The following is a 27,938-nucleotide window of genomic DNA, read 5'->3' as shown; positions in this document are numbered from 1 at the left end:
TTGAGAACAGGTGCCACAAAAGTTTATTTCCCTTTGCTGGAAGCAATTCATTCCTTCTTCGAGGCAGCTTTGCGCATGGCAGCGAGAAGATTGCTTAGCTCTTCACGCTTTCTCTTCGCTCGTACATGCGAGCCCAACTACGGAAAGGGCACAAAGTCCAGTTGGTGATGGTAATATCAACTTGGAAGTAAAAATTGGTTTTAACCCAACAAATGGCAAAGTCTCAATAAAAACCAAGGTGAGATGACACCAAAAGCATTTTCAATGTCAAGGAAGGCTTAAACACATGCAGTAATAATTGGGCTGGAAGAATTGCTCAATGGTTGTGGACTTGCATTTACACAGTTTAGTCTGGTGCTTTGCAGGCCATGCGGTTGCCTCGTCGAGTCAAGCAAATTCCTAATCGTTGGTCCAAAAATAAAAAAAAATCCATTTAATTTCTGTAAATCTTCACCAAATAGTTTAAGGAATCTAAGACTACACCATCTCAGCAGGCCACAAATTGTCATCTTTTTGGGTAAGTGCTACAGTATTTCCATTTTGTGATCAAATTTGATAATGATACCATTTACACTTAATTGTCACAGGTGTTTGTAAACAGCATCTGTTTATCGTGTGCTGTACAGAAATAATGGTTACAAAAAAAAACACCAGTTGCTTAACATTGAAAAGTGATGCGGAGTGACCGGATTATAAAATTTTTAAATAATCCTTTCGCCACTAGAAGAAAACAGCAATAGGTTGTGGGCAATGCAAGGTGATTGTAGGCGAAATATTAAATGGTAACAAATGGATGAAACAGAAACCCTTTGGCTCTAGAGCAGGGGTTTATCCATTTTGGGTATGTGGACCCCATGATGCACAGTGTAAAATCAGGAGCCCCATCTTTTCCCCTCCATGAAGAAAAAAAATTGAGGCCATCTTGTCCTTTCCACCAATAAATACTGAAAATTCAAGGAATATTAAGAAGCTATTTCAAAGTGAATGTCAAGCCATCCTATCTTTAGTCTAGGGAAGGTCTACATCAGAACAAAGTGAAACAAAATATAAAATACTCCCTTCATTTTCAATCACATTTTCTCACCTCTCAAAGCTCTTTTGCAGCTTCGCCATTTCTCAATCGGATAATTAAATTGCAGATCCCTCAAAAGGCTCGTATCTAAAGCTTATCCCAGACTATCATCCATAAGTGACAAAATAAGTTGCATCTGGACTGTCTGCGTCTTATCTCCTCAAGACTGGTGTGAAGATATTGTGCAATGGCTTCTTGTGCCCACAAACTTTGAAGATGTATATTATTGGCCATCATCACAATGCATGCGATTGAGAAAGAATCTCCACGAGAGCCATGTTTGAATGAAAGAATGATTTAAAGGTTGACAAAGTCATAGCCAAGACAGTTATTTCAGGACTTGTACGTAGAAGAGGCTAAATATTTCATAAACCACAGGCGAATGTCCCTCTGGAAATGTTTGATTTTATTTTTTAATGAAACCATGAAATGCAGCATGATATCTATTTCAGATATGATAACTGCAGCACGGGTAGAAGCAAAAATCGGCAGATTCTCAACTTCAAAACTATCAGACATGACTGATGAAAATAAATATGTATCAAATTCATTCTTCTCAATTGCTTCTGAATGAATAAACTGACGGTTCTGTTCTTGCGTATGGCAGCTTGGTCATCGGGGTAGCTATCATTTCTTGGAAGCATGGCTGTGTCCTTCTACCAGTACACTAGTACTCATTTCACCAACCTTGGAAAGGATAACAAGCTGAGTCAACCCCAACTGGCGTTAATTGAGCAGCCAACGGGGGCGCAAACTCAGGACCCTAAGATCCTAAGCCAACCATGTGAACCACCAAGCCAACACCAGGTGGCTTACAACACTGACGGTGGTTTTCCTTCATACCTGATATTTATAACCAGCGTTCTCAGTTTGCAGCTTACCTATCTGACAATCAGGCCGAGGCATAACAGCTCGTGTTCATTGCATTCACATCCAGCCGCACACCTCCAATCATAAACATGCTAAATAGCCGCTTCCAGCACAAGTATCACTGTGATGCATCATTTAATAACTGGCTGTTTCATACAATCCCAAACACCAACAAAACGTAGCACAGTGTAAAATTATAAGACAAAAAATTACCCCCGTGTGGGGGTGACGGTCATCTCTATAATACCACAAGTTCTCAATGTTCAGTTCTCCTGCGCAGCTCGAACTGCGCAGTTTGGTTAAAGATGACACGGCATTTTGGCACGCGTGCACGAAATTATATTTTGAAAATAAATGCCGACGTTTACATTTTGGGTTTTGAAACTTTTTCACCTTCGGCGGAAAATGTATAAATATAAAAGGCAAAAAATGTGTTTTATATTTATATTTCATTTCTCCTTCCTTCCTTCCTTCTTTGCGAATCGCATCGGCGTTTTTGACCATCTTCCAGATCACGTGACGATCAAACGGGAAGGAAATTCAAAAACCTGTCCGGTTAGATACAAGATAATTATTAACCTCCGCCATCTTCGAAGATGGATGGAGGTTACTGTTTTCACCCCTTTGTTTGTTTGTTTGTGAACAGTATTACGGAAAAACTCCGACGGATTTCGACGAAACTTGGTGGGGGGGGGGGGTTAGGTATGGTCCAAGGATCATGCCATTAAATTTTGGATTTGGTCACCCCCCCCCAAAAAAATTGTTAGAGAAATTTTTTTTTTTTGCATTTCTACATGTTTTGATTTCCAACCCCCCCCCCCAAAAAAAAATTGAGAATTTTTTTTGAATTTCTACATGTTTTAAGTGATTTCCAACCCCCCCCAAAAAAATTGTTACCCCCCCTCCAAATTTTTTTTTGCATTTCTGCATGTTTTTAGTGATTTCCAACCCCCCCAAAAAATTGTTACCCCCAAAAGAATTTTTTTCATTTCTGGATGTTTTAAGTGATTTCCAACCCCACCCAAAAAAATTGTTACCCCCCCCCAAAAAAATTGTTAGAGAAAAAAATTTTTTTTTTTTGCATTTCTACATATTTTAAGTGATTTCCAACCCCCCAAAAAAATTGTTTGAAGAATTTTTTTACATGTTTTAAGTGATTTCCAACCCCCCCCCCAACCCTGTGGCTTTAGGCCTCAACCCAATTCTTTCCAAGGACATCATTCTTGCACAACCATACAGAAAAATAATCTGAGGCTGAGCCAAGCTCGACTTCCACAAACCTGCACATATAAATGTACATCAAGACAGACCGTTTGATCCTCAAAAAAAATTGTTCCCCCCCCCCCCACCAATAAAAACAAAATTTTTTTTTTGCATTTCTACATGTTTTAAGTGATTTCCACCCCCCACCAAAAAAAATTGTTAGAGAAAAAAAAAATTTCGCAATTTTTTTTCAACAAAATTTTGATTTTTTTTATTTTTATTTTGCATTTTTACATGTTTAAAGTGATTTCCAACCCCCCCCCCCAAAAAAAAAATGTTGGAGAAAAGAACTATAACTCTGTCAGCACTGTTGACATCATATTTAATGAATAAGATATAAGGTTCACTTGAGTGACCCAGCAGTATTGGTGGCGGAGGTTTTGCACTCTCCTGAGTGCTCCCCCTCTAGTTTTTTACTGTCATAATCAATAAACAGTTGCCGAATATCTTATAGAATGGCAGACTACATAGGTTTTGAAAATGGTGATTTTTATAACTTACGTGACCTCGTGACCTTGACCCTGACCCTGACCTTGAACCCGGACAAAAGTTATATCGTGCAACACTCATCGACCTCTACCCACATACTAAGTTTCATCAAGATCGGAAAGAAAAATTGTTGACGGACGGACATTTGGTCCGACTTTATTAGGTCATCTCGTTAGAGATGACCTAAAAATGATTGTTTCTTTTTCCACACTACTTTGTTGATCCCCATACAATGTGTCTGAGGACCCTTAGCTCTTGGACACATGCACAATACCAACCACGGTTAGAAAACGTTGCTCAAGAGAACAGTACAGGTAAATTTGAAAATCTGACGGCACAAACACGTGAGCACAGGCCAATTTGCACAAGGAGGTTTCCACTGGTGCTGTTAGTCCTACCTTGACATTGCACAGGTAATTCAAAAATGATCCGTCCAAAACAACAAGAAATGTTCACTCGTTCATGCTCTGGAAAGCATTCACAGTTTGTGAGCACTTACCCGCTTCTTGATAAACTTGAGAGCACGTTTATCCTTTGAGACTTTCAGGAGCTCCATAGCACGCCGTTCAAATGGTGCATGTCCACACACCTCGCGTACAATATCACGCACAAACCGACTGTGTTTTGTCAGACGCTGGGTGGCAGACAAACGTGAGTGTTGCATGGTGGGGTTGTGGGGATAAAGACAAAAATTATCAACCAATTCAGGAATGTACTATCAGGAGATTACTACATTCAAAATGACTCTATAATGTTGCTGGTGACAAACAGGGAAAGAAGGAAAACAATTAAATAAAAAATAAAACTGTGCACGAGTCATTTGGTTTTCTCCTAAATAATTGCAGTGTTAAAAATATATAATTATCGAGAGCGCCTGTCGATCCGGTTTCACCGACCACACACACACACACACACACACACACACACACACACACACACACACACACACACACACACACACATACACATACACATACACATACACATACACATACACACACACACACACACACACACACACACACACACACACACACACACACACACACACACACACACACATTCAATTCTTCCTTTTATCCCATTTGGCTCAGTAGAAAGTAGACTGTCGAAGTGTTCATTATGCCGGATGACATGGCACTCTGGTCGGTGTTGATCAAAGTCCAACCATTACAGGATTGTTGTCATTTAGTTTCCATTCTGTTTGTCACAGAATTGTTGTTGTTGTCTGGCCCTTCAATCCCATCCCATCCCATCACTCGTCCATTTACGGACGAATCCACAAGTCCAATCCTTATTACGATAATTCACGGACTGGTGGTCTTCACGCTACTCCTACAGTTTGGGGCCGATTCCATCCAGACTTGCTACATAGGATCAGCATGAACCCAATTAGTGTATAGGTGTGTTTTTATCTTTGCTGGTTGTTTTCAGTGGGGGGGGGGTGGGCAGGGAGGAGAGAAACGAAAGTTCTCCATGTAAATGTGTATCATGTAGTGCCACCTCCAGGTGGGGGATGGTATTATAAGTTTCCACCATTTACTGTACAGTACTACTGTCACCAAGTTTTCTAATGCAGTGGTGTTTTGAATTATAAGCAGCAGGTATGCTTTTGCTTCATGCATGTAACTGGGGTTTTGGGGTTTTTTGCCTCTCCAGAGCTGTCAGTTGCCAAAACACCACCCAAATAAAGGTTGACAGAAGAATGTGTTGCATGTTTGGAACAAGTTCTTCCCTATATCAGGGTGGTCCAAAATCATAAGGGAAAAATTCAAAATTTGAATATTCTTGGGGCATGTTGATTATTTTGTTCTACCTGACTAGAAAATACTCTTGGCCAAATTTGCCACAGTTCCAAAAATACTTAGGGGTCCATCAAGAGGAAGGAAGTTGCTACATCCAGTGGGAGAGAAGACGTCAGTGGGAGAGAGGGAGACGTCAGTTGAGCTTTCGGTTCGCTGTCGGTCGGTGTTAAAAGTACTCTTATTTTCTTTTTTTTATCTCTAATTTTTTTCTTATTTTTGATTCCCAGAGTGAGTGAGTATGACGTGTTCTACACGGAAAAGCATGGAACTGTTCCTCTTGGATCAACCATTGGAGAAATTCACCGACCACCAGTTGCCCACTGAGAACATTTTATGCTCTTTCCTTTCATTTTTCCTATGAGTATTGTGACATTATAATGAATCCGTTGAGAGGCTGATGGACCCCTAAACCACCTCCAAATCTGCTAATTTTTTGTTTCTTTGCGTTTTTCAATGTCAGGAACGATTTGGCAAACATGCCCGCGAGAAATTCGAACTTTCATTTTTTTGGACCACCCTAATATATACGTATATTGTTGCGGGCCGGGGTCCGATGGCGAGAACGACCACTAGGTGGGGGAAGTTACGTCGTCTCCCACCAGACTCCCGGAATTGTCGGCCATCGCTCACGGATACTTCCGTGACGCGGTGGGTCGCTTAACCGACCGTGGACGCCAATATCTCAACCGCGTAGCGCAGGGTCTTCATGCCAGGTGTAATCACTTTACCTAATTTACCACGCAGTTTCGCCAACCGGGGAAGCACGCCCTCAGTACACCTTGCCTGAACCGGATCACTCTACCAACTACGGTAGAGTACCAACAACCAACTCCGGATCGGATGCAGCCGAGCGGAACTGCCAAGGACGTACCGGCTTGAATGAACAGATTATCGGGAATAAAGGCCCGGCTAAACTCAAATCCAAACCATGCTGGACCAATGAAGGAAAAGACGAAAACTAACTCAGAACATTTCTACAATAATTTATTCACACTAAGGCGAGGAAATTCATTTGGCACAGAAACAGGTTTATTGGTGTGTGTTATGCAGGGGAAAGAAAGAAGCGTTGTGCACCAATCTTACAGCAACTTACAAAAGAGGACACAGATCAGACTTGTCACGAGAATAATTCAGGCAAGATTTACAATGATCAAATAACTTGTACAATGCTACTTATAAGACAGGCGCCACAGTCAGAGATGCCAACTTTTGGAAATCAGAATTAGGGAGGATTTTCAACCGACACCAAATAATGTGCGCAAAGCGCACATCTCGAGCGCGGAGTGCTCGACCCTTGCGGCGGGGTCCAGGGCCCGCCTTAGGGCCCTGGAAGCTCTGGGGTTCTAGACGCTCTCTCGTGCCCTCTGAGCCCTATTTTGGAGCATTTAACATGTTAAGAATTCCCACTTTTTGAACAAAAAAAGGGGAAAATTGTGCACTTTTTAATGTTACATGTATGTTAATATTAGTAAGTTAGGGGACAATCAAAGATTAACAAAAAGCACAAAAGAAGCAATATTTTTCTTACCTTACTGGCTGGTACTACTGCTGCTTGCTTGTTCCATGGCAGCTTTGCTGAGTGACAGCTGTGTGGCTCTTTTAGCCCTTCTGATTATGTCTTTGCTGTATTCTCTCTGGTAGCAAGGGGTGCTATGAGCTAGTTTTTCAATTAAGAGAGCTTCCAGGGTTTTGACACTCAAATTGGGACGAAATTCAGAATGATTCTTCCGTACAAGACTGAGTGCCCGCTCACATGATGCGTTCGAATGAGCAATGACCAAGATTCCCTTCATCACTTTGCTCAAATTAGGATACTTCAGGCACCAGTGCAGGGATCTGTGAGCTGTGAAATCCGATGCCACTGCTCATCCACTCTCACTGTCTCAGTAGCAATTGTAGCTATGGAGGCGTCTGCCTGGTAGTGAGCGAATTCACTCTCAAGACTGTCTATGTCACTATCACCGCCACTAAACAGACAGGGAATTTCTTGATGAAAACTCCACACAGTCAAACCCCACTTCTTGGTGTAGCTTAACATCCAGCACCTGAGCATGCTTGGCTAATTCATCATCTAGCGGCCAGGTTTTGAAGATATAATTGCAGGCTTTCACATAATATGAGCGAACTGCACTGAAGAAACCTTGGATGTCTGACTCACTCAGAGTGAAGGTGGATTTCTTGAGACTCCTTTGTTCCCTTATATACAGTTTGGCATCGTTCCCAATCATGAGGTCCTCATCATTCTTCTGATGATTTCTGTCAGAGAAGGGTACATTTACCAGAGCAACCGATGACACCGATGGTTTCAAAACCGTATGAAGATATCTTTCAGAAGATCATTCAATTCTCCGTGCAGGAGATGAATACAGGGTTCGTCTCTTGGAGCAGAAGATTCCCCTTCTCAAAAAGCTTGTTAGCATATCGAAGGAAGAAACAATAGAGTTTTGTTTGTGGAGACAAGAACATCCTGTTGACACGTTTTTCTCTAGATTCCTGCACAGTGTTTGAGGAAGATGCGCTTTTAGTTGTAGAACTCGTAGTACACTTAGCCGCAGGGCGATCACACTTGCGTTTACTGCCAGCAGAAGAGGTCAGACTCGTAGTACCAGATCCAATTTTACGTTTGAGGAGAGAGCTTGAGGTAGGTGCAGCCAAGGAAGAAGACCTCTGATTCGAAGGTTTTGCTGAGCTTCTATCAAGTGATTTGGCAAAAGCAGAACTTAATTTGGGTCCTTCTTTGCCTGTAGATGGGACTATCACAGTCTTTCTCGACTCTGAAGGGATCTGCTTTGTAGATGAACGTGATGAAGGGCCGGTGATGCTACCTGCTCTCAGCATTGGTTTTGGTGCTGTCCCTGCTGTCTTCTTTCGCAGCAGATACTGCAGTGGTAGTGGTGAATGCTGCTCCACTAGTGCTTGATCCTGCAGTGCCAGTACTGGCAGTAGATACAGTGCCGTCCTTCTTGCTCGTTGTTAGAGTCTTGGCTACAGTTGGTTGCATTTTTCTTCGTACTTCTTCTTTGAAGAAGAGGCGAAGTGGCTCCCACTGTTCAATCAGCCTGTCTAGGCACTGACCAAGGGACAGCCACCTTGTTGCGACATGCTTCAGAATCTTGTGTGTCGGGGCATCACAGAGTTCTTGCAGTGCTTTCACTCCTTTGACGCGTTTACTACTTTTGTCCAAGTAGTAGTAAATATCGATGAGAAAGTCATCTAATTCAATGGGTAAGGCCTGAGTCATGTTTGGTCCGTATTGTGCATCATATGGCAAGGGCATCCCATGATGTAGCACTCTGGATTTTGTTTGTGGATATAAGCAGCGACTCCTTTGTGCTTGCCCACCATGACAGAGGCATTATCAGCACAAAAGGAAACACAATTTCCCCACGGAATTTTCCTGTCACTGAACTCATGATCAAGCAGTTTGAAAATGTTTTCTCAGTGGAATCTTGTTTGCACGCAGGCAAACTTAGCAAACCTTGCTTCACAATCCCAGCACTGTTGTCATGGTACGAAATCAGGACAGGATATAGCTGGGCCTCACCACTGTCATTGCTACCGTCTGGAGCTAGGCTAAATGGAGCGAGTCTAGCAATATCGGCAATAGATGAAGCAGTAACATTTGACAACTCACCAATTACACTGGTCAACAACAAATTTGTTGTCTGCATTTTTTAAGCTGATTTAGACGAATCTGATGCGCTGAATCCAAAACTCACATTAGTTTTGTTCAATCAGGTCAAGTTTTTGAGATATGGCCACATGTCGTTTTTTACATTTTTGTTCACATGTACGCATGTGGAGCATTTTAGAAGAAGTTGGTGGGGTAAAATATCATCTCAAATAATTGCTTTAATTGGAAATAATATGACAAGAAGTATTCAGGTACGATAGTTCTGGGTGATTATGTCGAAAAGGGATCAGTTTGAAGTCATAAAACCTCAAAATCTTCCAAAAATTGGTGAGGCAAAGCATAAAGTTCGTGGATCAAAACTAAAGTTAATGGGGCAGATTTTGTAATAATGTGATACAAAAAGTTGTATTTCTTGAAATAACGAACTCTGAAGAATGTACAATACCTACATGCGCCTAATTTATGACATGCGCTTCTGCTCAAGCTTGAGTGCCACAGTACGAACCCAAAGATTGGAGACTGTTCATTGACAGCAGCAAGCGATCACTGAAATGTGTTCTGCTACACAACGGCAACCATTTTGCCTCTGTACCCATCGCTCACTCGACTACACTGAAGGAGAAGTATGAAGCGGTGAAGTACGTGCTGGAGAAAATTGGTTATGATCAGCTTAAGTGGTTTATTTGTGTTGACCTGAAGATGGTGAACTTTTTTGTTGGGACAACAGTCTGGCTTCACCAAGTACCCATGTTTTCTGTGCATGTGGGATAGTAGGGACCGTGCTCAGCATTACACGAAGAAGGACTGGCCTGTGTGGGAGGAATTGGTGCCATGCAAAGAAAGGAACGTCATCAACGACCCTTTGGTGGACAGAGACAGAATACTCTTCCCACCGCTGCACATCAAGCTCGGCTTAATCAAGCAGTTCACCAAGGCTCTGGACAAAGATGGTGACTGCTTCACTTACTTGTGCCAGGCTTTTCCAGGATTGACCATGGAGAAGTTGAAAGCTGGCATCTTTGATGGTTCTCAGATCCGTCAGCTCATCAGAGATCCAGAGTTCAAAAACTCAATGAACGAAGTGGAACTGGAAGCGTGGAAGACATTTGTTTTGGTAGTGAAGAACTTTCTTGGCAACAATAAGGCCAGAAACTACGCAGAACTTGTCAACAACATGCTGACTGCTTTCAGAAACCTGGGTTGCAACATGAGCATCAAGATGCACTACCTATTTTCACATATGAACCGGTTTCCTGAGAACCTGGGTTCAATGAGTGACGAGCAGGGGGAGAGATTCCATCAGGACATGAAGGAGATGGAGACCAGGTATCAGGGTCGCTGGGACGCAGTCATGATGGCTGACTACTGTTGGAATCTGAAGAGAGACCTCCCTGCCGCTGAACATTCCAGAAGTTCGAAGAAACGGAAGTTCAAGCCCTGAAGTTTGAACAGTGGTGACGCAACATGCAATTTACTTGTACTTACCTTTATCAATGCCCACCATTCAGATGACAGTAATCGATGTTTCTATCATGTAATCAATAAATGTTGTTGGCAAAACATTTTTTTTTCTTAAAAACATGTTTAGGATGATATGTGTTGACAAAAATCAGCTGATAATGCCACAAAAATGTAATTGATTTTGTCACAAGATCTGATTTTTTCAAATAAACTGAGCACAAAAACCTGACCTGATGGAGAGAAACGGATGCCATTTCCTGATTCAGCAGTGCCAGAATACCCTAATTCACTTGTAGAAATCTAGACAACATTCAGAAAGTAAAAAATTGTTGACCAGTGTTCTTTTTTTCTTCTTTGTTCTTGTTTTTTTTTTTTTCTTTTTTTTCTTGCTTTTTGTTCTTGTTTTTTTTTTTTTTTTTTTTTTTTTTTTTTTTGCACATCTTGCACATCTTGCAAGTTTTTGTTCTTGCACATCCATACTTTGAAGCAACTTTTGAATCTGGAAACATCTTTTGAAATAGAGGTCCAGCATGATCTGAGACTGATATGGGCAAGTTATGTTCCACAATAAATCCACCAAAGAGAAGTTCCGCCGGGTAACATCCTCTTCCTCGCTTGTCCCTTGTTTGGTGAAATAATTCAGAAGTGTACCGGTACTCGTGCTCGAAGATCTCTCCTTTGCAATGTCTGTGTGCCGTTTGCTTCCAACGTGCTTCCGAATATCATCGCGACCTCCGTGCTCAACTGAAATATCAACGCTGCATACTGTACAATACGCATGATGAATTCCTCTTTCAGACTTTCGAATACACGGGTATTGGAGACTGTATTCGGTCTTGTACTTCTGAGACCATTTCTGGTCTTCGTAAGCTTCTTTCTGCCATTCCGTAATCAACATCGAGGGTTTGAAGCATCGGTAACTTCGAAGTCGATGTTCCACAGCTGCAGCGCGACTCGTAGAACTCTAGCGGCTGTTAAATTAAACACCGCACGGTGGTCGCGACCGCCGGGCTGGTACGGGGCCCAGCTGCATGCAGTGAGCGTATCGCATGCATATACACTGTGCATACATACCGCATGCACTGTATTGCACACATACCGCATGCACTGTATTGCACACATACCGCATGCACTGTATTGCACACATACCGCATGCACTAAATCTCAGTGCATGATCGCATAAGCGAGATCCAGACCCAATGTTTCGCTGCTCCTCATTTGAATTTGCAATTTTTTACGTACAATTTGGTAGCAGCGAACGTTATGGAGTTACCACATGCTATACGTAGCAGACGATGCTTTTCATTCAATTCTCATACTAGTACATTCTGATGAGTGAACAGTGCAAAAATATCAAAATTTCGGGAGGATAAGGATAGTGATCGTAAGGGCGGGAGTTTGGGTGAATTTTCGGAAGCCTCCCGATGAAATCGGGAGGGTTGGCATTGCTGCCACACACTCAGACAAAATAAACCCCAGTTGAATGGCAAAGGACTTTTGCAGTCAGGGAAGGACGGAGCCGAGGTCGCAGTTCTTTAGGGACCTGAACATTCCGAGGGAAGGGATGCTCCGTGGTGCGGCACCCGACAGAGGTAGTGCAGTTCGGCCCACAGCCACACGTGTGGAGACCGTGTCTGCGAAGGAGCCCGGGTGGAGAGCATGGAGTCCCAGGTATGAACGGGGCTGCAGACAGAAGCAGGACCCGACCGAGGCCTGGTCGAGGTCTTTCCAGCTCTCTCACAACCAACCAACCAACGAACGAACTTTCAAATCCAACCAGCAAACCTCTTCCTCCCTCAACCAACAACGAACTCTCTGACTCTCTCACTCTACTCTGAGGATGGTGTCATAATTTATAGATCCCCAAGGTCAGGGAGGGGCCTTGGCGAAGCAGACATCATCGTCTGTCCTGATTGGACAGGGCCTTCATGGGGCCCTGATTGGACAGGGCCATCGGATTGGACAGGGCAGACAGGCCCTTTCTGGGCGTGGTTTCGGCCAGGCCGGGAAAGCCCGCCCACTCCACACGTGTCTGGACCCATCAAGAAGAAATTGGAACATTTGGGGAAGCCGAGGAACTGGAACAGCGAACACGAAAATTTTGCCTGGAGAAACGAGCCTCCGGAGACAGATGAACAATGGCGCGCTGCGACCAGCGAACCGAGGGCTGCAGCGCTATGATACCGTGGATCGTAATGGAGGGGATATAATGATTTCTTAATCCAACTAAAAAAAAAACATCACAACACACCCCAGTGTCTTCCCACTACACACAAGGTAGGGATCTATCTACACATATACTTCATGGAATGACTGACCAGGACAACTGTATGTTTGTATGCACACGGTTCGTAGAACCGTAACAATATGTGAGTGTATATATTTTTATATATATATATATATATATAGTTCTTTTTTTTTGAACTATGTATGTATGATGCACAGACCATCAACAGACTACCTTCACCCCATTGGTTGGACAGCTGGCCAAACTCAACCCACAATTGCAACATTTAAAAGAAAATCATATGTCCACCATTTTGTGAAGATGAGGATGCAAAAGCTTCAGTCTTCAGGCCTCACATGTCAGACCATTGCCTCATGCAATTGGAATGATCCAAGCTATACAACCACGATGCATTGTACGAGGGGCAGTCAATAAGTAACCTTAAAATGGTGATATAAATTAGAGATTTTAATGTGCGTAGTTGTTGGTGACGTGTTATATCTACGGGTAAGAGTCATGTTTTGCTTGTTTTAGATCTGGCAAAATTGAGCGTATGACGTCACGAGAGTAGTTCCAAGATGGCAGCTCCTTTAGAAGCATGCACCAGGAAGGAGCAACGTTCTGTCATCAGTTTCGTGGGAAGTGACGGTGTGAATTCCAGTGAAATCCATCACAGAATGAAAATGAATTATGGTGACACATGTTTATCACTGCAGCAGGTGTACGACTGGGACAGGAAGTTTAAAAGTAGAGTTCTTTCAGTTCAGATGAGAGTTGTCTCAGCACCCACCTTGCAGAAGCCCAGCATGTTGTGAATGATATGGTGTGCTGAACCATGACTCATGTTCAATTCGGAGACCACTTCATCCAGCGTAATGCGATGGTTTTCCCTTAGCACGCGGTCAACTCCTGCAACCATTTCTGGTACGTTTGCTGTGTGATGCCGGCCGGAGCAAGCAGCATCTGCCACACCACTTTTAAACTTACTGTCCCAGTCGTACACCTGCTGCAACGTTAAACATGCGTCACCATATTGCATTTTAATTTTGTGATGGATTTCACTGGAATTCACACCCTCACTTCCCATGAAACAGATGACAGATCATTGCTCCTTCCTGGTGCATGCTTCCAAAGGAGCTGCTATCTTGGAACTACTCCAGTGACATCATATGCCCATTGTTGCCAGATCTCAAACAGGCAAAACATGACTCTTAGCCATAGATATAACATATGTCGTCTGCAACGACACACATTACATTCTCGAATTTATAATCACCATTTTAAGGTTACTTATTGACTGCTCCTCGAACATGCACATCAGTGGTAGGCATGTTTTTGCTTCATGGACATAACCCAGGTTATTTTTATCTTGCCAAAACGAAGTTTTTGCAAGATATGTTAGTCAGCTTGTATGTTTTTTTTTTTTGTTTTTTTTTTGTCTAATCATGTACAAAAAATTCTGCAGAGCACAGTTATTGGAAATTTTTGTAACTTCGCATATCAGAGGCCTATAGAGGTCCCTTTCAGCACACAATTTTGAAGGTCAATGTCAAAGGTCAAGGTCACTTTGTCGCAAATCAGGGGAGTCGACGAAACCCTTATATTTTGATCGGATAGTCTTCAAACTTCATGGTCTGGCGCTCAGCTGATGAATTACCTTCGCATTCTGCGAAAGGTTATGTTTTGGTCGCTGTGTATTTATTTATTTGTGAATATGTGCGTTTGTTTGTTATTCGCATAACTCAAAGTATTAAACCGAATTGGATGAAATTTGGTGGGATGATTCGTGAGTATCCAAGGACGATTTGATTTGATTTTGGGAGCGATCGGGTCAAAGTTCAAGGTCAAGGTCATGAAAAGGTCAAAAACACTCTTGAGCATAACTTCCTTCATAATACAGCTATCGACATGCAACCACCGCCATATTGTTCCATGACGAGATACCTTTCGGATATGGAGTGTCGGATTTGACGTAACGTCATCTGAAGTGCGTCTAAATGACGTCACAAGATGACGTAAATTTTCAATTTTCAATCTCATCAGTTTTGATCATACCGTTTTGTAGGACTTACCTTAAGGACGTCACACACCAAATTTGACTTCGATCGGACTGACCGTTATGACGTCATTGACGTTTGAACATGATGTTTTTCAATTGTGGCTAAAATGTCCTGATATTTTACATTCAAATATCTATATAATTTATAAAGCAAAGTCTCCCAAATCCAGGCATTAGGATCAGTACCAAAATATCTGTTTATTGATGTACAGGTTCTGCCAATTAACTCTGTAGTCAAGGTCAAGGTCACACTCAAGGTCAAAATATACTTGTAGGCATAGCTTCAGATCTAATAGAGCTATTGACATGAAACCAACGTTAAAACGTTCAGTGAACTACGAGCTTTCAGAATGGTAGTCCCCGATTGGACGTGACGTCCCCGGAAGTGCGTCAAAATGACGTCAAAAGATGACGTCATTTTTCAACTTTTTAATTTTTCAGTGTTTATCATTCCATTTTGTTGGACTGACTTCAAGGAGGTTACACACCAAATTTGACGTCAATCGGACTGACGGTTGTGACGTCATGGACGTTTTTCAAATGTGCCTGGAAAAAAGTTGCGGCGGCGAAGGTATGCGCTCTACTGAGTGCCCGTTCTAGTTTTTGGTGGCGATTGGCCTTGACCTTCATATGTTTTTTTTTGTCTGTAATCACGTATAAATCACTCTGCAGAGCACAGTTATCATTGGAAATTTTTGTAACTTGGCATAACAGAGGCCTATAGAGGTCCCTTTCAGCGCATAAAATTTTGAAGGTCAAGGTCAAAGGTCAAGGTCACTGTCGCAAATCAGGGGAGTCGACGAAACCCTTATTTTTTGAGTAATTTTAATCGAATCATCTCCAAACTTTATGGGAATGTAGTATATGGTCTGGCGCTCAGCTGATTAATTTTTGGTGGTGATTGGCCTTGACTTCATGGTTAGCGCCTGAGGTCAAACATATTTGACCCCAAGGTCAAATTTTCAAGTTTTAGGAACTATATCGTGTCGTACCTCAAATTGAACACCTCGATGAGTGCTTTCTAGATATGTCAAGCTTGAGACATTATGATGTCATTTGGTGACATCATTTGGTGACATATTTTTCATGGTTACTCTGTCGAACGAATTCTCATCGGAATCTCTCGTAGGCAGATATTCCTCAAGGAGTCGCTCCTGGTGGATAACAGCTCTGTTCACCTCAGTGTGACCTGAAAGAAGTCACACGTGGTCACCTTTTGGCAAGATTGGTTTATTTTATTATTTTCAGGAGTGATCAAGGCAGCGGTCTGTTGCCTATTAACCACCCAAACAAAGGGATGAGCAATTTGTGTAATACGTGAAGATTTCTGCACGTAATTTTGGTTTTAACCAGACTTTTCAAGGCTGAATGAAAATACACAGGGCTCACCCATCATCAACAATAGGCATGTTTTAGATCTATGCATGTTATTCGGTTAACTGTACATTTGACCATAATGTAATTATATGCTTTCGATTACACTCTAGAAGACCTGACTTTACGTACATTTGAAGACAACGCGTTTGTCATAAGAAAGTTACTTTTTAATTATAACATATGCAGAGGAACGAAAATAGTCTTGGACATAATGCATGTTAATTCAACAAAGTATTTTTTTAAAATACATATCTTTGAAGTTTTCATGAAACAACTCCAACCCGCAATCTTGATGGCCATTTATGCAATATACACCGGCGAAAAAAAAAAAGGTATTGAATGTAATTTTGGTTTTAGCCCAAATTTTTAAAGGCTGAATAATGTGATAATACAGAAGGGTCACATCATTTTGATGGGCTTTCCTGCTCGTGCATAAATAAAAGGATTGTCTCTGTCTCACGCAGTCAACAACCTTTGTAAGCATAATTAGCAATATCTTGAAACTCTGCTTATGACATATCTACATTTGCCTCAAACATTTACTCCATTCAGTCAAGTCAAAAGTACACTTCTCAGTGTTCACTATGCTGGATGATGTCACAGCATTCTGGTGGGTGGCCCTCCAGTGGAGTCTAAGGATTCTTCTACGACCATCCTGTCGATCAAATCCCATACCATGCCATACCAAACCATACCATACCAGCATGGGTCCCTGACTGGTATATCCACCAATTGTCAAGGTTAAGGATGGTGGTGGGAGGCTAGTGACAGAGAACGGGGCAGTGTTGAAGGTGTGGGAAGGATATTTCAAAGCACTTAAACTGGGAAAGCTGCAACGGCGAGCTGGAGCTACCATGTTATGTAGAGGGGAAAGGAGTGGGTGGAGATCACAGAGGAGGAAGTGCGGACGGCAGTGAAAAGAATAAAGGGAAGAGCATCAGGCATTGATGTGTGTACAGATATGATAATGCAGCAGAAGAAGTCAAAGTCAGTTGGACGAAGAGGCTGTTGAGTACATGTAAGAGGGGTTTCAATTTCGGAGGATTGAAGGACAAAGTTAATTGTGCCGATATGGAAGGGGAAGGCAATCAAGATCCGGGAAAGTACAGGGACGTTACACTCTGAAGTCATGTCATGAAGGTGCTAGAGAGGATTCTGGACTGGAGGATAAGGAAGATGTGGACATGGATATCGCAGAAGAGCAGCAGGGGTTTAGAAAGGGTAGGGGGATGATTGATGGGATGTTCATGCTGAGACAGCTGGTGGAGAAGAGAAGAAGACCGAATTGATGTGGGAGGTGCAAGATGAGATGCATTGGGATTTGTGGACCTGAAGAAGGCCTACTATACTATCCCAAGAGATGGTGATGGCGACACCGAGATGGAGGGAGTGCTCGAAGCAGAAGCCAGGTTGGTACAAGGGAACGAAGGGAAGAGTTTTGGTGGTCCTGGGATGTCGAAGGAGTTCAGCGTGAAGATCGGTTTGACGCAGGGAAGCGCTCTCAGCCCACTCATGTTTATCATGGCGATGGAGCTGGTAAGCAGGATGTTGTTGTATGCAGACGATGTGGCTGTTGGGGCAGAGAGTGGGTGTCGGGTCAGGTCAGGCATGGGAGCATGCGCCAGAGCAGCACGTTGCTGCGTCCCCTTTCCGTCGGTACTCCAGGGGCCTCCATCCGGCCATCCCCCAGGCAGATGCCTGGCCCATCCCCATCTCCTTGAGATGCCGATCAACCTGCTGCAACCACGAGGCACGTGGTCGGCCCATTGGCCTCCTCCACTCAGGAGACTCTCTCGCCAAGAGAATCTGGTGAGCAGGATCAGTGTCGAAAAACGAGCCACATGCCCATACAGCTGCAGCTGACGCTCATGGACTATGCAGGTAACAAATCTCATTTGAGTCTCTGTAAAATACCGCTCGTTGGACACAAAGTCCAACCAGCGATAGCCAAGGATTCTCTGAAGAGACCTGGTACCAAAGGAATCAAGTCTCTGTCTCAGATATTTGGTCAGAGTCCAAGTCTCACATCCAGAGAGCAAGACTGGAAGCACCAAGGACCTGAAGACTCGGACTTTCGTCCTCCCGCACAAGTACCGGCAGTGCCACACCTCATTATCCAGTGAATCCATGACTCCCCAGGCCCGACACAAACGTCTGTTGACCTCTGACTCACAGCCGGCTGAAACATGAATATCACTGCCAAGGTAAGTGAATCTCTCTACGACCTCATCATCCTCACCACAAACAGGCACAGACTGGAGAGCAGCATCCAAAATGTCATTGAAAGCCTGGACCTTAGGTTTGACCCAGGAAACCCGTAATCCCAGCAGCTCAGACTCCTCATTCAGCACCTCGAGGGCCCCCAAGAGGATATCCAAAGTCTCCGCAAAGATGACTGCATCATCTGCGAAATCAAGGTCAGAGATCTTGACATTCCTAAACGATGCACAGCAGCTTGATATCTCTGACATCCTCTCCAGAATAAAATCCAGACAAGTGCTGAAAAGTGTGGGGGCCAGTACACACCCCTGACAAACTCCAGTAACAACTGGAAATAAGTCAGAGATGGTTATCTCCACATCTCACAGCACTCTCAGTACCAGAGTAGAGTTCAGACATCAGATCGATCAGTTTTGGTGGCACCCCACGAAGACCAAGAATCCTCTCGAGGGCATCCCGAGTCACTGAATCAAACGCTTTACAGAGATCTCCATAACAACAAGCCGGTGGTCAGTATTGAGGAACTGAATACTCCGGTAGACCCTGCAGTTCTGGATCATCCTCCAGCGACCATCAACGCGGACATGGTCAATCTCCTTTGCCACACCGCCAGCGTTGGAATACCAAGTCCAGTGATGAGCTTGTGGGCACTGAAACCATGAACCGGCCACCCTAAGTCCATGATTTCTTGCAAAGTCAAGGAACTTAGTGCTATTCTGATTCATAGTTCCTGACCCATGGGGACAAACACATGTCTCATAACCATCCCTATCACCTCCAGTCGATGCATTGAAATCCCCCAAGACGAGAAGTGAATCTCCTCTGGGGCACTGATCAACCACAGACTCGAGCGTGGCGTAGAATGCATCCTTCACGGTGAGATCACTTTCCTCTCAGTCGGAGCATAAACAGAGACCAGGGAAATGACACCGAAGGAGTGACGAATCCTTCGTCTCATAATACACTCGTTGACCGGTGTTACCTCAATTACACTGAACAACAAATTTCAAATTTTTTTTTTTACTGGAGATGTGTAAAGTGATTAAGACTAATTTGGGTACGCTGATTTCAAAAATCATAACCGTTTTGCTGTATCACGTCAGGATTTTCAGGAACAGAAATATTCCCATTGCCTAGAAGTCAGGATTTCAATGAAATTTACATATGTCTTTAACATGTCTATTTCGTACAATTGTTGTTAACTTGTGTTATATTTCTTTCTTTCAGATAAAGATGAGTAGGCGTTCCTGTACCAATCATCCTGACAACTTCTGTTATGTCTGTGGTCGGTATACCAAAAAAGATCAACAGCGAAGTATATCTACAGCAGTGAAAATGAAGGCCGCCTACTTTCACTACTTCAGGTGTAAGGTGGGGGACCAAGAACAGAGCTGGGCACCACACATCTGCTGCACAAGCTGTCACACAATCTTGACTCAGTGGTTGGTGGGCAAGCGCGAGCATGCCATTTGCGGTGCCCATGATATGGCGTGAGCCGCAGAATCATCATGATGATTGTTATTTCTGCTGCACAAGCATCGCCGGCTTCAACAAGAAGAATAAAGGTCACATCAAGTACTCTGACTGCGTCTCTGCTCGTAAACCTGTGCCTCATGATGACGAGACCCCCGCTCCAACACCTCCAGCTGATCAGAACATAGCTGTAAGCAGTGGTGAAGAGGATGGTGATGATGAACCTTTTGAACCCGACACTCAAGAATCACACCTTCTGAACCAGGGAGACTTAAATGATCTTGTAAGAGATCTCTCGCTGTCAAAGGCGAAGGCAGAGCTTCTTGGATCAAGGCTGCAGCAGTGGAATCTACTTAAACCTAACACCAAGATATCCTTGTTCAGAGCACGTCACAGAGACATGGCTGAGTTCTTTGAGATGGAAGACACGATGACATTCTGCAGTGACATCAACGGTCTGTTGAAAGAACTTGGGTGTGATCACGATCCTGCAGACTGGCGCCTCTTCATCGACTCGGGGAAGAACAGCTTGAAGGCTGTTTTGCTCCACAATGGCAACGAGAAACCATCAGTCCCACTGGCTCACGCGTTCGGCATGACAGAGACCTATGAGACTATGCGGCAGCTGCTTGATTCCATCAAGTACAATGACTTCAACTGGCACATCTGCGGAGACTTGAAAGTGGTGGCGCTGTTGTTAGGGCTGCAGTCAGGCTACACGAAATACATGTGCTTCCCTTTGTCCCTGGGATAGCAGAGACGACAAGAATCACAGGACGAAGAAAGATTGGGAAGAGCGAAAAGAGCATGTACCTGGTCGACACAACGTGAAGCATGTCGCCCTTGTCGACCCAGCCAAGGTTTTCCTTCCACCACTCCACATAAAGCTCGGCTTGATGAAAAGTTTTGTACGGGCAATGGATCTGAATGGGCGTGGGTTTTTATACCTCAAGGAAAAGTTTGGCAACACCTTGTCGGAGGCCAAGATCAAGGCTGGTGTCTTTGTTGGACCGCAAATCCGACAGATTATGAAGGGCGAAACTTTTCCGACAACTCTAAACCCCAAAGAGCTGGCAGCGTGGAGGAGCTTCAAAGCTGTGACGGACAACTTCTTGGGGAACGAGCGCGCGGACAACTATGAAGAAATAGTGCAGCAGCTGCTGGAGTCCTTCAGGAAACTTGGCTCCAGGATGTCCCTGAAAATCCATTTCCTACACCAGCACCTGAACTTCTTCCCTGACAACTTGGGAGCAGTCTCGGACGAGCACGGCGAGCGATTCCACCAAGAGATTTCACTCATGGAGACGCGTTACCAAGGGCGGCACAACCCGAACATGATGGGCGATTTCTGCTGGTTCCTGCATCGTGAAACTGACACAGAGCAGCACAAACGCAAAGCCAAATGCCTAAAGCATTTTTAATTACATTCTAGTGGAGTTTTTCTGTAATTTCTATAATTTTGAAGCATTCATGATGAAATAAATGAATAAATGAATTTTTGTAAATTTCATTGAAATCCTGACTTCTAGGCAATGGGAATATTTCTGTTACTGAAAATCCTGACGTGATACAGCAAAACGGTTATGATTTTTGAAATCAGCGTACCCAAATTAGTCTAAATCACTTTACACATCTCCAGTAAAAATTTTTTGTTGTTCAGTGTTATCATTCGAGTCAGCTTATTAGACACAGCGACAGCAACTCCTTGGGCATGGTGACCATCAGAGCGACCAGACCAATAGTCGGTGTAACCACCTGCCATGATCTCGCCACAATCCGGTCTCCGAACCTCAGAGTGCTGCAATACCGATGTCCAAACGCTTGAGCTCAGATGATAACAGACAGGTGATCATCCTCTCTTCGGGATAGGACATTCCAGGCACCCACCCGAAGGGACCGCCTCAGGTTAACCCAAGGAGACTGCCATCTGGTGGATGACACCTCAGCACCACTCCGACACTCTCCCGCGATCTGTCCCGGGAATGTTATCTCGTGGTTTCCCTCCCATCATCAAAGATAGGGGATCCCGAAGGCTTTGCCCTAATCCCATCATTCGGTGAGCTGCCCTGCGAAGGTAAGCTGCACAGGAGGTACTCCCACGGGGTGGGTTTTCAGATTTCTTTGCGTTTGTGTTTTCTGGAATGAAGGGTTTTACGGTGGCCGGAGTGCAAATCCTGCCACCAACCTCCTAATAAGAAGTAACCAAACTGCAGGAGGACGTCCGCAGAGACAGTTGGGCACTTGATATGGATGGCTATTGGCTCACAACGAGCTCCTCCACTGTTTGACAGGTTTTGTTTTTAACCCTACTGGGTGTCCATATCCAAACACCCTCCTCACAAAAAACCTGGTGGGGAAGACGGTTTTGTCGCCGCCAACCCGAGTGGGTGTGAGATGCAGGAAGTACTGTTGGAGTGGAAGGAGGCACTTGGAAATCATGGGCTGAAGAAGAGTGTGGAAAAGACCGAGTTGATGTGGGATGGGCAGGAGAAAAAATAAATGAATATCATGTTAGAGAAAGAGTTCAGGCAGGGATATTGGTTTGAGTATCTGGGAGGAACAGTGACCAGGGATGGCAAGTCCGAGGCAGAGGTGGGGAGCATTCAGGTGTGTGCAAACGTGTGATTGGGGGGGGGGGGTGGGTGGAGGGAGTAATGGCCAATAGAAAGAGAAAGAAAATTGAAAGGGAAGGTTCTGATGTCATGTGCAATGCCGGCTTACACAACAGAGGCTGCAGGTTTACGAGTACTGGTTCAGGAGAATTGCGGGAGAGAACGGGGTGAATATAAGGAAGATGGATGAACTGAAGGAGATTGGTGTGCAGATGAGCTTGATGGGGGAGATTGGTGAAATGCAGACCGAGGTGGGCTGGACACTTGGTATGGATGTGGGAAGAGAATGGCAAAGAGAGCGGATATGTTGAGGGAACAAGGTAGGAGGAAAAGAGGGAGACCGAAGTTGACATGGATGGATTGTGTGAGGAAGAATACCAGTAAAGTAGGGGTGGTTGGAGAGTGGAGAGAGTTTGCTGAGAAGAGACTTTGGGTGGGGGAGTATAGTGGTCAAAGCTGGGCAGAATCTTGGTGCCATCAGGCCTCACTCCTTATAAAAAGAAGAGAAGAAGAAATCCTTCAAAACAGTACGTTTCTTGGTTGGAATGATTTTGAATTTTATTTGATGACCAGACAGGCAGACATTACCTCACTTAATAAGGATATTACCTCACTCCTCTGCGCATGCGCGATCGGGGCACATTCAGAGCCAAAGTACTATTGAACCACAGGTTTGTTTTCTGATCCGTGTTCACAATCATCACACCATTTGAAAGCCTCTATCCCTGAGCAGGGGTCAGCTTTTTGCGGGCTCCAATCATGGTACCCTTTCTTGTGGCAATGTTTTTTATGGTCGGATGCTCTTCCTGACACCAACCCTTGAGTCACCTTCGACCCTGCAGGGATAATTACCGGTATACTGAGTGCTCATTTCGCCGACCTTCGAAAGGATGACAGGCTGAGTCAACCCCCCTGATGCTAACTCAGCGGCCAGCAGGGCTCAAACTCGGGACCCCGAGGATCCCAAGCCACCGCCCTAACCACTAAGCCACACCAGGCTCATCCGTGTTCACAATATGACATTCAATTGAAATAAGTCGTTCCTCGATCATCCACCGACGTTTGTGGACGGACGGACAAAGACAGAAGTGAACCAATTGCTTAATCCCGCTTTTTGCTTCATGTGTATAGTAGTAAAAACAATACAATGTTTCCCTAGATCTGTAAAAGCACCAATGCCATCGATCAGGACAAATTGTTGCAACTAAAGGCATTCTTCACATCAAATTCATTTGGTACAAACGAACATCAACTACATGCCAAGCTGAAAAACAATACTGTACAGTGTCCACCCTCAGCTATTAATAAGTGTACACCCTCAGCTATTATTAACTTTTATCATAAACATCTACATACACCACACTCATGGAAAAGGAACAATGATGATATAATCGTGCTGAACGGGGAAACAAGACACAAATAAATTAGTTTTATTGGAACACCAAAAGGCAACGTACTGTATTAAAACACACATACCTGCATTCCTGTATTCATCATACCCTTGTACCCCTTAAAACCTCAAAACGATTGCTCAACACATCATTTTTATCTTGTATTCTGCTACAATCACAACTTCTCTTACCCCTCGACGGCGGCACTGCCTTGGCTTCATGACCACTTTGGTCACTGGGAAACCCTTATGAAGACCAACCGCCATTGGGTAGAGCGGTGGTTTGACTTTGCGCATTTTCTTGGGAGCAACATTCTTTGATGTCACAGTCTTTTTGTCTACAAATTAAAAATAAAAACACAAGTAGTGGGTGAGAATGTGATACCAGGTCACACAAGCAAGAGTAGCGGATAAACTACAATGCAACATGTCATTTCTGAAATACCCTCCTTTCTCAACCAAGTTACCAACTTGGCAATAATGTGTATGTGTGTGTATAATTATATATATATATATATATATATATATATATATATATATATATATATATATATATATATATATATATATCTTCTTCTTTCGGCTGGTCCCGTTAGGGGTCGCCACAGCGGATCATCCTTATGATCCGCATAGTGATTTGGCACATGTTTTACGCCGGATGCCCTTCCTGACGCAACCCTGGTCGCCTCTTACGACACAGGGATCGGGTACACCTATTTTAACCGGGGTATACACCGGTACTCACTTCGCCGACCTCGGAAGGATGACACGCTGAGTCAACCCCTTCTTCTAGTTTCTTCTTCTTCTTCTTTCGGCTGCTCCCGTTCGGGGTCGCCACAGCGGATCATCCGTATGATCCGCATCGTGATTTGGCACATGTTTTACGCCGGATGCCCTTCCTGACGCAACCATGGTCGCCTCTTACGACACAGGGATATGGTACACCTATTTTAACCGGGGTATACACCGGCCCAGTACACTGGTACTCATTTTGCCGACCTCGGAAGGATGACAGGCTGAGTCAACCCCCTGGTGTATTAATTCAGTGGCCCAACGGGGCTTGAACTCGGGACCTTTTGGATCCCAAGCCGCTGCCCTAACCACTGCGCCAACACCAGGCTCTGTGTATAGTATAATATATATATATATATATATATATATATATATATATATATATATATATATATATATATATATATATATATATATATATATATATATATATATATATATATATATATATATATATACATGGGGTTGACTCAGCCTGTCATCCTTCCGAGGTTGGCGAAATGAGTACCAGTGTACTGGGCCGGTGTATACCCTGGTTAAAATAGGTGTACCATATCCCTGTGTCGTAAGAGGCGACCAGGGTTGCGTCAGGAAGGGCATCCGGCGTAAAACATGTGCCAAATCACTATGCGGATCATACGGATGATCCGCTGTGGCGACCCCTAACGGGAGCAGCCGAAAGAAGAAGAAGATGTGTGTGTGTGTGTGTGTGTGTGTGTGTGTGTGTGTGTGTGTGTGTGTGTGTGTGTGTGTGTGTGTGTGTGTGTGTGTGTGTGTGTGTGTGTGTGTGTGTGTGTGTGTGTGTGTGTGTATGGCTGCAAAAGTAGGTATACAGTAAGGATTATACCAGTATTATAATAGTGGTGCTTGGATTCATTTAATAATATAGTGGGGCAACTTAGCTAAATATAGCATAACAATTGTGCATTTTGTGAGGAAAGCACCAAATTTGGCACACGAGTAGCCTATCATATTATGAACAGATTTGGATATTGGGCAATCTCAAATTTTTAATGGCAGTGGAAAATGGCAGCCACAGCCATCAGCGGCTGAATTTGAGATGGCCCAATATCCAAATCTGTTCATAGCGAACGCAGTGAGCTTCATACTTAACGTGTGCACGTGAGAGAATAGGAAACAACAACACAATCCCCCTGACTATTTGGAATCCGTGTCGTAAGCTATAACCTTTTGCTTCCGGTTGTTTTAAAACGCTGAGCGGTGGAAAACACGATTGGGTTTTATTTCTATCTTGTGACTATTACATAACGCATGCACATGAGAGAATAGGAAACAACAAAAACAACACAATACCCTGCCAATTGTGAATCCGTGTCGTGGCTATGACCCTTTTGCTTTAGTTTTTGTTTTTTTTTGTTTCCGGTTTTTGTCATGGGGAATGATGCATGCCGGGAGATAAAGGCATCGTCGGAGACATGAAAGACCCAAATAATATGAGACATGGTGTACATTTCCTCCAGTGATTTTAATAAAGATATCTCCCGCATCATCAAAAAATAATTTTTAATCGTGATTTACGTTATTTGATCGCCGATTCCGAATCCAGGCCGCAGTAGCCGGAAATTGCGTATACAGTTGTGAACAAGTTGTAGGTAAAGTCAGAAGCGAATGCAAGAAGAATATTACGTTCACTTCTAGTATTTTTTTTTAGATGAGATCCTGTTCTGGGCGGTGTAGTTGTCGTGAAGGTAATGTTGAGGTAAGATTTATTTTTTGAGATGAGATCCTGTTCTCGGCAGTGTAGTTGTCGTTGTGAAGGTAATGTTGAGGATTTTTTTTTTTTCAGATGAGATCCTGTTCTAGGCGGTGTAGTTGTCGTTGTGAAGGTAATGTTGAGTTAATATTTATTTTTTCAGATGAGATCCTGTTCTTGGCCGTGTAGTTGTTGTGAAGGTAATGTTAAGGTTTACTTAGGTAATGTTAGCAAAAAGACTTTCATTTGATATATTTAAGAAGCGAATGTAAGAAGAATTCTACGTTCGCTTCTCGGCTTTGCCTATTCCATATTAATATAATAGGCAACTGGTGTGCCAAATTTGGTGCTTTCCTCACAAAATGCACAATTGTTATGCTAAGTTGCCCCACTAATAGAATTCATTCAAATCATTACCATTTTAAATATTTTTTACATGTTTTGTTTTTTTCTTTGTTTTGTGCACACGTTTTGTTTTTCATTACTCTTTTCCTACTTTTGCAGCCCCGTGTATATATATATATAATAACACACACACACACACACACACACACACACACACACACACACACACACACACACACACACACACACACACACACACACACACACACACACACCCCAAAGGTATCTAAAGTAACCTAAAAACGCAAACTTTTAAATGTCATTTAAACACCAATTACAACTGTGGTGGAGTCTGCGGGCCGACGGGGAAGGGTATGATGGGCGTGATGATGGGAGGAGTGGTCGTGGTGGTCAGTGTATCGGCAAGGGATATAAGGTGTGCGCGCCGCCTGAGGCGTCGTAGTAATACTGGAGTCGCCCGGCTCGTGAGTGGGCCGAATACGGAATAAAGGGGAGCCGCGGGCACAGTACGCCCGCGCTCGCACTCGTGCAACACAGCCCGGCTCGACTGTTCCTCCGCTTCGTGTCTGCCTGCTAAGCATCTTCCATTTCAGTACATGACAACAACCAAGGCCCCAACCCCGACCCAACCACTTTTAATCGCTATTTAACGCAGTGACGTATAAAATCACAACTTGGACCTTAGCATTTAAAAACTATTGTATAATTGCAATTCATCAATACCTATAAACAACACTTGCCTCAAGAACTTTAATAGCGATAAAAAACAAACAGGCAAAACTGCGTTAGGCCTCAGGCTGAAACGAGCTGACGTGGTGCCATTGACTACACAATTAAGTGATTCAATTCTTTTTTTTTTTAATACCAACAGCAAATATAATCCAATATCGAAACAATATATTTGCGAAGAAAAACCTTTCATGATGAGGCTGAATTATCGACAGATGGCTGCAGATTGTACTCAGGCCGACACAAAACACACGTCAGTCAGTCAGTCACAGCGGAAGAAGAGAAAAGGAATCTCAACGACATCCGGAATATTTCAACAACAATTATTTCGCTGGTTTGTATATATTTTGCCGACGGCGGGCCAAACAAGTTGCTTCAGTTTTAA

At 43.6% G+C, this 27,938-nt stretch overlaps 1 protein-coding gene across 1 annotated transcript; it reads right to left on the bottom strand.

The window, feature by feature from the left end:
• On the bottom strand, window positions 1-27,938 carry RPL36 (ribosomal protein L36). The gene is made up of 4 exons (XM_085877573.1): window positions 27,740-27,938; window positions 24,145-24,290; window positions 4,194-4,328; window positions 1-137 (listed from the first exon to the last, which is right to left on the bottom strand). Exons 1-4 carry the CDS (start codon window positions 27,744-27,746, stop codon window positions 48-50), a joined length of 378 nt encoding a protein of 125 aa, XP_085733699.1. The 5' UTR covers window positions 27,747-27,938; the 3' UTR covers window positions 1-47.

Source organism: Eptatretus burgeri, chromosome 4 (genome assembly GCF_056783735.1).
Source record: "Eptatretus burgeri isolate ZD-2024b chromosome 4, Ebu_testis_v1, whole genome shotgun sequence".
Lineage (NCBI taxonomy): Eukaryota > Metazoa > Chordata > Myxini > Myxiniformes > Myxinidae > Eptatretus > Eptatretus burgeri.
This window is presented reverse-complemented; position numbering and strand designations above follow the sequence as displayed.

Excerpts from the sequence above, each read along its gene's own strand:
- RPL36 (XM_085877573.1), bottom strand. Across the intron at positions 4,329-24,144 it reads GGCAGTGCCGCCGTCGAGGG|CGTCTGACAAAACACAGTCG; the intron begins GTAAGAGAAGTT and ends TCTGCCACCCAG. Across the intron at positions 138-4,193 it reads TCAAGTTTATCAAGAAGCGG|TTGGGCTCGCATGTACGAGC; the intron begins GTAAGTGCTCAC and ends CCCTTTCCGTAG.